This window comes from Lissotriton helveticus, chromosome 3_2 (genome assembly GCF_964261635.1).
Source record: "Lissotriton helveticus chromosome 3_2, aLisHel1.1, whole genome shotgun sequence".
NCBI classification, from domain to species: domain Eukaryota; kingdom Metazoa; phylum Chordata; class Amphibia; order Caudata; family Salamandridae; genus Lissotriton; species Lissotriton helveticus.
This window is the reverse complement of record NC_136062.1, coordinates 126,030,090-126,042,916: the sequence shown is the minus strand read 5'-3', so window position 1 is coordinate 126,042,916 and position 12,827 is coordinate 126,030,090. Positions and strand designations below refer to the sequence as shown.

General features: G+C 45.4%; 1 protein-coding gene across 3 annotated transcripts in view; it reads right to left on the bottom strand.

Annotated features, from left to right (window-relative positions):
• Positions 1-12,827, bottom strand: part of MYZAP (myocardial zonula adherens protein) — a 465,570-nt gene that overhangs the window by 193,427 nt on the left and 259,316 nt on the right. For all 3 annotated transcript variants that reach the window (XM_078684913.1, XM_078684911.1, XM_078684912.1), the window contains exons 6-7: positions 9,431-9,544; positions 2,277-2,429 (exon numbers count right to left, since the gene is read on the bottom strand). In XM_078684913.1, coding sequence (XP_078541039.1) covers positions 2,277-2,429; positions 9,431-9,544 — 267 coding nt within the window. The remainder of the gene's footprint in view (positions 1-2,276; positions 2,430-9,430; positions 9,545-12,827) is intronic.

Below are 12,827 nucleotides of genomic sequence, written 5' to 3'. Positions count from 1 at the left end.
ACTAGCTTCTACTGCAGCACCTAAGAGGTTTCTCCTGCAAAATGTGCCTAAGTTGATTATTAGCTGTAACTTAAAATCACAAATAAAGATGTTTAAAAAAAACTTTCAATGGAAAAAACAAACATGAATTGAGGGGTCTACTTAGGAGTCACAGGCTACTCCATAACCTTTATGCCAGATGTCATGGCAGCTTTCCAAACACCAAATCAAGTTGTTACCTGTACCTGTCGTGGTGTGCTGCCACCGTGTGGGATTTTAACTGTGTGGGCGAGAACAGCAGAAGGGAGCATGATACAGATTTTGTTCCTGTATGACTTTAAGCATCTAAGGAATCATTTTCTCCATATCCTTCTTCAAAATATGTATTGCTTGCTTTGGGCATGGTCCAACAATCAAGTAAATTCTACCTCTTTTTTGCAGGTCTTTCTGGGACACCACATTATTTTATGTAGTAGAGTGTTTCTTATGATGGTTTAAAGCTCATAAAAAATAACATTTATATTACCTGTCACGGAAATCGAAAAGTTGAGTTGCTCCATGAGAACATATGATTAATAACTATTTTGAGTTATCTGTTATGCTTTGATCTTGCATGCTGGTGGAATGTGCCTTACTAGGCATTCTGTTCTATAATGGAATGTGGGTGGAGAGGTAGAAGGCGTTGGGGAGTTGAGCTGCCAAGACCTAGTGAACCAGAATGTGATGAAGATTGTCACAAGTAAAAAGATATATTTCAAGGAATTCACGTGCAGTGTGTTCTTCCTGCTGCAGGGCCGGACTGGGAACAGCAACCAGACCTGGCAGATTGGTGCACCACCTGCCCTGGGAGTGGGGGGTGGGATGAGAAAGGTGGGGGTGCTAGCAAGAAACACCACTCCCGCCATGGCCGGACTGGGAACCAAAACCGGCTCTGGCAAGGTGATCGGCTGCCCCCCCCAGCCCCCAAGGGGGGTTGGGGGTGCGACCGTGCTCTTTGCCCGGGCCGGTTTTCGGCCGATTTTGTTACAGGGCCGTTATGGCAGCAATGCTGCAAAAACGGCCCTGTAACAAAAACGGCCCCCAGGGGCCTACAACCGGCCCCCACCCTTGCGGCACACCGGGGGATTGCCCGGTGCCCGCAACGGCCAGTCCGGGCCTGGCTCCCGCTTTTGTACCAGGGGGTCGATATTGCCGGCCCCCCCAGTGACAAATCTGGCCCCCACGGGCACAAAACCGACAGCACTCCACCAGCCCTCCATGAAGAAGCCCGGTGCCCGGTGCCCGCTACGGCCAGTCCGGCCCTGTCTTGGTGTAAAGAACACACCACTATCCCAGTGCACCAAATGTGCTGGCAGGTAACTGTAGATGTGAGAAAATAAAATAGAAAAGATTAGTTTCTTTAAACAATGCATATATGAGCGGACAATGCTCCTTCAGGGCGTAGCCAAAGGTCCCTTTATGTGAAGGTTAAAGAATTGGTCAAAATAGGTGAACAGGCCACTGCGTCAAGTCAGATCTAAAAACTATAAGCTGAGCTATATGGAAACAGTCAAAGGAGTTATGTTCAGCATGTTCACCAATCCCATGTGCAAGACAAAGGTAAGAGCCTTAGGCACGGTGTAAAAGAGGTCTACATGTACAGAAAAGGTAAGGTTTTGAGGAGTCTAGTGGGATAAAGGTGTATCAAGAGTATGGAAACTGGCAGCAAGAAGGCAGATTAAAAGGATAGGAAAGAAGGATGGGGAGTGCTAGAGACTAGAAGCAAAGAAACCAGGATAGACAAGCACAAAGATGGACTGGCGCAGCGAAACATAGGGCACTTGGACATGTTAAAGAATACTGTGGTGGAAAGCAGAGGTATGGCAGCAGCATTTGTTCAATTTTGTAATTTGTAATTTTTCGTTATAAGTCTTTCACTATTACATTGCTTTTGCCTTTTCATAACTAATAGCAGGCGATTAACAGCTGGAAATACCCCATGCAAATGGGTCATAAAGTTTTAAGGAATGCTGTTTCATTGAATGTTAACCTTACTTTTATTATCACACGTGTGTAGTGCACAACTGTGTAAATTCTAGGACACAGTTGAAGTGCTCTTACATCTTGTTGTGCCGTCGCATTAGAAATTCGTTTTTTCCCTGTCCTTAGCTCAGCTAGCAAAGGCACAAGCTTGTGGCAGCACTAATTGGAAAGACACTAATTGTGGAACTGAGTAACCTAGGTGATAATAAAATGTTACTTGGCAGGCGCACCAAACCCAAGACCTAATTGGACAACAAAATAACTTGCTAGTATACCTTAAGCTTCAGCATTGAATTTTCCACTTGGGCAGTTTCCAGCTCTCTCTGCCTTTCCTTTAATTTTTTCATGGATTCTTCATAAGAAAGTTTCAAACTTTTGATCTCATCTTTAATATCACAGTTCTCCAGTGTCACATCAACTAGCGTTTTCTAGAAGATAAGCAGATTGCAAAATTATAACCAACATGTAGACAAGTTTAGGATTGCAAGCAAAACTTTTAGAAGAGTCAAAATATAGTAACAGACATTTTAAAGAGTCATAACATTTTTATTTTACACGCCATTGGGTAGCAAATCAAGCTCTTCACACAGTGGTGTAAAGAATAGTTGTATTTCTATTTTCCCACAATTTGGGAACAAATAGTTAGTTATATACACATGAATTTCTGATGGTAACCATAAAACAAATAATTTCACAGTTGCATTGATGTCAAGACAAATCAGTTGTGTAAGATGTTATTATAGGTAACAATGGAATTCAACGTAATATTCTAGGCAGAAAACGAGATGACAAAGGGTTTTAAATTGAAATGCCTGTGTTACAATTAGCTGGGAAACAGTTGCAGTTGTTGTGTAGTTAACTTGTGATAGAGAATCACTGAGAGGCTGCTAGTCGAGCGCTCAGTTGTTGTTTTAGCTGATAAAAACTGCACTTTAATTTTCCTTTGTGTCCGATCCCCTCCCTGCATTTGCACTACTTTTTAGAACTTAAAAAACGGAATTTTTAAAATCTATTTTAGAATCTTTTTACTGAACGCTCCTACCCTCGTTTGGGCTGAGAATTCATTTCCCTCGGTCCCCGATCCCTGGGTGCTGTGTTTCGACCAGGTCCCGGGCTCGATCCCGTTTTGGCGGCCATCTTAGGTGGGGTCACATTCGCCGAGCGGTCTAGTCGCCCTATAAAAGGAGGGCTTAGCGACCAGACCGGGAGATAGAGAATCACTGAGAGGCTGCTAGTCGAGCGCTCAGTTGTTGTTTTAGCTGATAAAAACTGCACTTGAATTTTCCTTTGTGTCCGATCCCCTCCCTGCATTTGCACTACTTTTTAGAACTTAAAAAACGGAATTTTTAAAATCTATTTTAGAATCTTTTTACTGAACGCTCCTACCCTCGTTTGGGCTGAGAATTCATTTCCCTCGGTCCCCGATCCCTGGGTGCTGTGTTTCGACCAGGTCCCGGGCTCGATCCCGTTTTGGCGGCCATCTTAGGCGGGGTCACATTCGCCGAGCGGTCTAGTCGCCCTATAAAAACAGTACCCTATGGCTCCGCGCAGCGGACGCGTGCAGCGGACGCGCCGGATTTGCGCCGGAGTTTCGCCAGAGTCAAGCCCGTCTGTGCCCGTCCGGGCCCAGACGGGACCAGGGCTAGTGGCTATGCCCGTTGCGAGCCCCCATCAAGCCATTTTGGTCAGGTACACGAAGGATGAGCTCTTATCCTATAGAATACCAAAGTATGCCACATGTTGCTATATTGCTAAAGGGGGAAAGCGCTTTAGGGGATGCAGAGTCTGTCAACCAGATTTAGGAGAAACTACCCCCACTACCTTGCGCCGTCTTGCCCTGCTGAATTGCAGGTCTCTTCCCTGCCACGCTACGGAGATTAACTCCCTACTCCTGGACCACAAGGTTGATGCCTTGTTCCTTACTGAGACCTGGCTATCTGACACCTCGGGTCCGGATGTGGTTACAGCGCTGGCGCCGGGATATTTGATTTACCATCTTGATAGAGGCGCAGGGAGGGGGGGGTCTGGCCATTATTTACAGGGAGTCACTGGGCTGCAAGGCACGGGAGGCAGGGGTGAAAGACTGTGAGAGCTGCCAATTCTCCCCTACCTGCATGCTGACAGGCCTCCTAGTTTACCGACCACCTGGGAGTGTGGGTGAGTTTACATCTTCGGTTATTGAAACTACCACTCTCCTGGCCTCGGCCTCGTCCAACTTCATTTTGTTGGGAGATCTCAACTGCCATTTCGATGAAGCAACTGACCCTATGGCAACTAATTTGATGAGTGAATTGAGCGCCCTGCAGATGAACTTGATAAATACCGGGGCCACACATGTTAAAGGGCATCTCTTGGACCCCTTTTTTACGAATATGGTGGGTTTATCAGCTATGCCCCCCCTCGCTCTTCCCTGGTCCGACCACTCACTGATCATGGCTAACTGGGAGGTAAAGTGTGATGACACTCTGCCACCCAGGAAATTTAGAATAGACAGGGCATGGTCAAGGCTCCCGGTAGAGGCCTGGAAGGCCCGGTTGGAGGGCTCCCAGCCTGAGAAAGGCCGGGATCCAGTGACCGCAGATGCTATGATGAGGAACTGGCTGACCAACGCAGTGGACCATGTGCTTCCACTCAAGAAGATGCTTATTAGGGATAAAAGAGTGGGGTCCGCCCCATGGTATTCCCCAGAGCTTAGAACCCTGAGAAAGAACTGTAAACGGGCGGAGAGATTATGGAGGAGGAACCCGGAGACAGAGAGCAGGGAAAAATATCGTATGGAATTAAGGACATACAAACTTGCAATACGCGCTGCTAAGGCCTCCTTTTTTGGGGAGAGAGTGAGTCTTGCTGCGTCCTCATCCAGGGAAGCCTTTCTAGTGATGAAGGAGCTTCTTAAACCGCCTGATCCCATTCTTGTCCACGATAGACCACAGGAAAAATGTCTGGAATTGGCCACTTACTTCAAGAATAAAATTGACATCATTATTAGTTCTCTTCCCCCGGTGATGGGAACCCCGGCCTTTTTTGAGGACTCAAGTATGTCGGAAAACGTATTGACGTCATTCGGCCCGTAACCTCAGGCGAAGTACTGAAGGTTTTCGGGAGCTTGAAAAGTGGCTCGCCTCGAGACCCAGTCCCAATGCGGTATTTAAAGCAGGCTGCCTTATCGATAGGAGAGCCCTTGACCGATTTGGTCAATCTCTCCTTCGCTCAGGGGACTGTGCCGCCGGACTGGAAGAGCGCGGTCGTTGAAGCGCTTCTAAAGAAGCCTGGCCTGGATCCACAGAACCTGGCCAATTTCAGGCCTATCTCCTTGCTACCAGGGGTTAGTAAAGTTGCCGAGAGGTTGGTTAACCGCCAACTATCCAACTTTCTCGAGGAGAATGGCCGGTTGAGGGACTCCCAGACGGGATTCCGACCGGGTCATGGAACTGACACGGCTCTGCTAGCAGTGGTAGAGGAGGCCAGAAGCACTTTGGACACAGGGGGGTCAGTGGCAGTGATCCTCCTGGACCTTAGTGCGGCCTTCGATACCGTCAATCATGGAGTGCTGATACAACGCCTAGCAGAGTCGGGTGTCACAGGAGTGGCCCTAAAATGGTTGGCCTCGTTTCTGGAGGGGCGCACCTTCGAGGTTTGGGAAGGTAACGCGAAATCTCCTCCCCTCCCACTTCATTGGGGGGTGCCTCAGGGCTCATCCCTGAGCCCCACGTTATTTAACGTGTATATGGCACCCCTGGAGGGTGTGGTGTCTCCGTTTGGCTTTAAGCCCATAAGCTATGCGGATGACACTCAGCTAGTGGTGGGTCTGACACAGCTGGAGAAACAGCCTGAGACGCTCCGTTCATGCTTAAGAGAGGTGTTTGATTGGATGTCCAGGTCATCGCTCAAATTGAACGGCTCAAAAACTGAGCTGATGATCTTGGGCCAGTCAAGTTTTGCCCTCTCGCCGAGCAGCTGGCCCAGCTGCATGGGCACCCCGCCTGACCCAAAGAAGGAGATTAAGAGCCTGGGGGTCTGGCTGGAGCCGGATCTGTCCTTCAGGACACACGCCAAGAAGACCGCTGGCGTGTGTTATGGATTGCTCCGATCGGCCCGTAAGGTTCTCCCCCTCTTGCCAGAACTTTCCCGGAAGCTGTTAGTCCAAGGTCTAATCATCTCACGCCTGGACTACAGTAATGCACTCTTTTTCGGAGCACCGGAGTCAACGTTCAAGATCCTGCAACAAGTGCAGAACGCAGCAGCTAGGCTGCTGCGGAACGTTCCGGCCAGGCAGTCAGCCAGGCCTGCTTTAAAAGCACTCCACTGGCTGCCTGTTAGAGAGAGAGTGACCTTCAAGGCCCTTTGCATTGCTCACAAGAGCATACAGGGGAAAGGACCAGCTATTCTGAAGGACATGATTCGGCCCTATAAGCCCACAAGAGCTTTACGCTCTGACAACAAACTCCTCCTTCAGATAAAGAGAATTAGGAGAGCCCGTTCAGGTGGCAGGAGTTTTTCTATCCATACAGCTCGCGCCTGGAACTCCCTCCCACTCTCACTACGCTCTGAATCTAATTTTCTCAGGTTCCGGAAGCATCTGAAAACCTATCTATTTCCAGAATAACTTCAGCTCTCTTCCGCTCGGTATAGGCAGTGTGCTCTAGGTCTCTATAAGCGCTGGGATGCCTCTCGGTAACCGTGCGCGGTACAAAATTCTTTAATAATAATAATAATAATAATTTTGGATTTAACGTGTTTAATATTTTTGTTTTACCACAGAGAGCATAGCAGTAATGTAGGAGCCTTGAGAATACCTCAATCTAAAATAAAGGAAGGCATGGTGTTCTATAAATACTGGGTTAAGTATAAATAAACTGAAAAACATCTCAGCTGTCTCTAGTTGAGACAGCTAATTGGGTGTTGCGAAATGTTTCAGAAATTCCACATGAAAAGGCCTTGAGCTCATTCTCCAACCTCAGACTTCAAGGAAATTAAATGAGACCGCCAATTCGTTGTCAAGACTTGTTTTAAATAGGTTTGTGATTGAGAATGCTCAAGGCCATGTTATGAGCACGCTTAGACTGAAACTTTGCATAATTATTTGGCATGTCTCCACATGCACACTTTTTAGTGATTATGTTGTGATTTGTGTACACGTACGTTTAACTATCATTTAATAACCAAAGTATTGGCCTGATAATTCTACTTTACTATAGGAAGTCAGTGGCAAACCCTACAGACTTTAAATCACATCACAAGCAATGAAATAATAATCTATAGACAACTCAGCGAAGCAAGAAAGCAGAAAAGAATAACAGCACAGAAAAGAGAGCAGGAACAATCGTGTTAAATAAGCAAGAGAGAGAAGAGAGTAACACAGTGAGAGTGCTGACCTGAGCACGTAAGAAATATAGAAGAAATATAGTCAGAGCAGAGTGTAAAAGAGAGACAAAGGTTAAAAGAGAGTCAGTTGAAGTAAATAAGCATTGGCATAGCTGATCCGTCTTGCCCAAGAGACTTGCCAGTGCTTAATTATTTTTTATTAGACGGCTACCGTAAGCGTAGGTAGATGCAGCAATTATCCTGGAATGAATTTTGTTAAAGCACAAAAAAATCAAAATGGGTGCAGTGCATGTTTTTCCAGTGGCCATTTCGGAATAATTGTTTTTATGCTTTGAGAAAAATCATCCAATGATGGCCAATGTGCATGCACGCCCAGGTGTGATTGCCATCTTTGGATGATTTTACTTAAAAATTCCAAGATGGACACAGTGTATTCATGACTCCCATCTTGCAATCGGTCCTCGCTAACAGAAAAAAAAATAGCTAAGCAAGAAGGCTGTGCCATCATCAGAAATGGATTGGCTCAAACCCCATTCTTTCTATTGTTTTGCTCACAGTATTCAACAACAGGTCAGTAGGTGAGACATAAAAGATAAGCAGATCAGAATAGAGCACAGTGGAGTGACTAAGCAGAATGGAGCAAGCAGAATCGGAAGACATGTGGGAACATAGAATAGTAGAACATGTTTTATTACCAATTGGATTTCATTTCATTTGTGTCTACCATACGTAAGCCAGTGTGTAAGACAGAAGACATTGTGAAAAATGCCCCCTCAATCATATGCTAGAATAGGTACCCACAAATTCAGAGATGTACAAATAATCACTGCTCCTGAATTTCATATTGTTGTATATAGATTGATTGGGGAGAGGAGTTGGCCGAACGGCTTGGGCGGTCGATCTTGAATCTGGGGAACTGAGTTTGAGTCTCAGCAATGACGCTGAACATCCTATGATTCTGGGCTTATCACTTAATCTCCCAGTGTCAAACAAAAATGAAAGTGTCCTCATGTAATTCAACTGGTTCTATGTAAAGCGCTCTGATACCCGATACCTTCGGGTCACGTTCGCGCTATATGAAACTCCGTAAAAATAATAAAAATAAAAAAATAGGTTTTCTTGATATCCATTCTTCACTCGACACATTTCACCGTATGAATTGGTCTACACTTGATACATAATGAAAAACCTTTGTACAGTGGTGCTCAGGTATTTAGCTCCGCAACCAGAAGGGTCTAGCAGACATAATAGTTTAGAGCTGTTGGTCAGAATGACAAAAAGTTACAGATAAAAACATTTCCCTATACATTTTGGATATTTGTTTATTTCAATAATTAGTTTCTTTGGGAACAAATTGATCGAGCTACACATATGACCTCTTGCTAAATTCAGAATCATATCTACTTTTCAAAAATCTATAGCTTTCCTGGATCCTGCATGGGGTTCACATTAGTTCCCACCACAAACTGGAAGTAAGTTGAAAGCACAAAAAAAGGAAAAATAGGCTACCTCTTTGAAAAAAGTCAAAACGGTCGTAAAAAAAAATCGTTTTTTTTTAAAACCATCTCTGCATCTAACTAAAAGCTGGGAACGTGGTGACATTAGCACACAACCCTTTTGTTGATGCCATTTTTGCAAAAAACCAGATACCTATGGCAGACCTCTTTATTTTGTATTTTTCCCAAAAAACCCAAAGTGTAGCCATATTTTGCCTATTTTCCCAGTCCTACTGGGGGAATCAACAAACCTCTAGAAGACCCAGGTTGTTGGATAAAACGGGACGCGAAATTGGGTGTGGACAATATATGGACAAAAAGTTATGGATCCCTAAGCGCAAACTACCCCAAAGAGCACAAAAAGGGCTCATAACTGGGGGGTGGGTGGGAGTTGCAGTTGGGGGCTATAGCTGTATATACTCCAAACTTATGCACTTTACTATTACAACACTGGACAATGGCTAGATTTGCTATATGGCTACCCAGACGTGCCCATACATCTATGCATACCCAGCTGTCATACATACCTTTCATTGCTGACATCAAATAACTCTAGTTTCACAAACGGGGCTGTATATTCAAATTTGACAACTTGACTTCCGACCCACCTGTAGATCAATTGAGGCTTCTGTCAAAGAACTATTCATGGCTCCAAAGCTGTCAAGTGCTGCGGACTGCGTCTGAGCGTGGTTCTCAAGCGTTTCCTTCTGGGCGGTGGATACCTGGACAAACAACAAAGATAAAACAATAGATATATTCCCAAACTTTCTGTGTACTTTCAATTCTAGCTATGACTGTTACACTGAGCACAGATGATGGGCCTGGCATTTTGTTTCAGTAACAGAAGATCTGTGCAAAGAAAACAATCCAAGCATTACATCCTAACACATAAATAGAAGTAGGACGCATGACAAACGTAATAGGTCACGAGTGCTTCGTGCAATGTTTTCTAATGGGCCAATTTTGAATACATTTCAAATACTGCTACATGTCAGGTTCCAATTATGCCTTCACCCAGATTACGACGGATGCCTTTAATGAGTGCTCGATACAAGAGGATTTAACACATGAAGGTTCGTATACACACAGCATTTTTAAAACTACGTTGTCAAAACTCATACAAATGCATGAAATTACCTGCGAATTTGTCCTCCAGGAATATAGTCTTCAAAGCCCTATGCACGTCACTAATGATCTCATTAGCCAAAGGAGGTGGATGTTATAAGTGCACTTACTAGCCCATAAGCACGTTTTGCAGATCAGTGCACCGAGTACAAAGGCCAACGCGTCATACTGTGAAGAGATTAGCGCTGACCAGGACACTCAAAGCTACAATTCTCGTTTTTCTGCATCAGAAAGGTCAGGTGTCAAAACTACTTACAAATACCCTTTCAAGGGTCATGCCTGCTTTTTACATCAGTTCGACATTTTGACCACTATGAAACCTTCAACATTCTGTTATTCATAAACGATATTCAAATCCTGTACACTCAGCGGTAAACAGATCGAACTCCGATCTCTGAGACGAAGCCGAATCCGGTGGCTCAGTGGACTCCAGTGCCTCCACTGCAAGGGCCTGTGTACGACCTCATGGTTACAGGTTCAAATCCCGATGGGTCCGCTCAGCCTTTCATCCATCTGAGGTCGATAAAACGAGTACTATGGAGTTGGGGAAAAAACATCTGTAATTCAGCTCCAAGATGCCTACGTTTGATTTACACACACACACACCTTACGTTATTCACTTCATATGTTCACCTGTATGGAGACCCAGCTTCTTACTTTTGTCGTTTATGTTGAACACACATGCCCTCAGGGGCAACACAGCACGCCTGACAAAAGATATTAGCTTAACTTTGCTTAATATCTTGATTTTTATATAGTGCTTTGTACCGCAATGCGGTTTCTAAACGCTGTAAATAACATGCGTTACTATTATCCAGTTTAATGGTAATTATTTCTCCGATCCTTGAAAGGATTGGAGGCTAAATTCGTTTTGTAGTGATTCAAACATTGCGAACTTGTGATCTGCAGATCAACCAACTCACGGACCGAGTTGGAAAGGCACTTCTTATTGTTATCCATAGGGGTTCATAGGGCGGTTCATAGGGACGGACCAGCAGTTGCCTCGAGATTCCAGCAGGGGATGTTAGCCATCTGCTCCTGGATGTCGAGGAACTGCTTGAAACTTAACTCCGACAAAACCGAGGTTATGACCTTTGGCCACCTCTCACCAAATTGGTCCTCCATCTGGTGGCCCAAGCAAATGGTCCCCCCACCGATCCCGGTGAACAAGGTCCGAAACCTTGGAGTTATCTTTGATGACAGGTTGTCATTTAAACATCACGTGAATTCAGTAGTCTCTTCCTCTTTTTTCACGCTGAAAAAAATCAAAAAACTACTTCCATACCTGTCAGCCTCAGCAGGAAAAACCCCGATTGCCACCTTGGTCTTCTCAAAAATGGACTACAGTAATGCGCTATTCCTTAACGCACAGGAACAAGTCCTAAACAAGCTGCAGTCCATTCAGAACGCGGCAGCTAGAGTCCTGCTCGGCATCCCCAAACAGCACTCTACCTCTTTGGCCATACGCCACCTTCATTGGCTACGAGTTAGGAACAGGATTAAATTCAAGGCACTCTGCATCGCCTACAAAGCCATACATGAGACGGGACCTCGCTTCCTGAGGAATGCATTTCAGATCTATGCCCCAAAAAGATCGCTGCGATCAGCCTCCACTTTTCTGCTACCGGTTCCTCGCACTAAAACTGCCACTTGGGGAGATAGACGCTTTCTGGTGGCGACCCCAAAACTCTGGAACTCCTTGCCCCTGTCAATCAAAACCAGTCCCACACTTATCTCCTTTCGAAGAGCCTTAAAGACCTGGTTATTTGATCAATGACTCCATCTGCTGGCCCTTGTCCCTTAAAGATCAAAAGCGCCGAGACACCCCAGGGTATTTGTTGCGCTATACAAATTACATAAACATAAACATAAACATCCTGGCTTAATCCCGGGGGGCACTACGCGAGCAACGTGCAACGTGGCCGCTGGTCTCCGGAGCGGCTCTGGCTGACTCTTGAAGACATGGCATTTCCAGGCGCCATTTGCCCTCCTATTCCGCGGACGGGTATGTTGGAAGATGGATGCAGCACATTGTGAATATTTTCGTTTTATTTTCACGCTGCGTTGGCTCATTACTTTCATGTTGCAGCACCCGTGACAGGAGCCCCAGGTCAAACAGGATTACTTTAGAAGTCATCCCAGAGTCATTGGATGATCATCCAACTACTGTAGAAGTAATTTTCTCATAATCACTCATCAAGCTCTTGCAGTCATCAGGAGAGTGTTAGAAACTAGGGTTGATGATCTCTGGATGATGTCAAAAACACTATTTGAGTACCTCCTACAATGAGAGCCTTTCTGATGGTATGGGGATGCTTTAAAAAACAAGCATTGGCATAGCCAATAGGTCTCGCCTTTGGGACCTTATAAGTGTTTAGCCATGCAACGGTTGATGTTGTTGAACCAAGGATATTGTGCTGGATAACTAAACACTTATAAGGTCCCAAAGGCGAGACCTATTGGCTATGCCAATGCTTGTTACTGAATAACTGCTGCAAGCAACCTGGGTCCATTCGGCTGGGAAGGCCAGAGGGGGCACAGCATGCCTGGTGAGAGCGGCAGAGCTCTACAGTGAAGCTGGACAGGGTTCCAGAGCTGGTCATTGCAAAGGTGTGAGAGAAGGTCACAGGGGTTAGACTTGTAGAGTGCACCCAGCAAAGCTTCCCAGAAAGAGACACAATCCAAAATCTAAATATGGGAAGTTGGTGGCCTTTCACCTTCCATAAACCTGGCAATGGCATTGAGGTAAACAACAATGACTTCTGTCCAAGGATGGCCTGGCACAAGGGAGATGTAAATCAGCATCAGATCTCTTGACGATTTGGAGCTGCTTCTCACTCCAGAGAAATCCCAGTTTATAGAGATGCTACAGAAACTGAA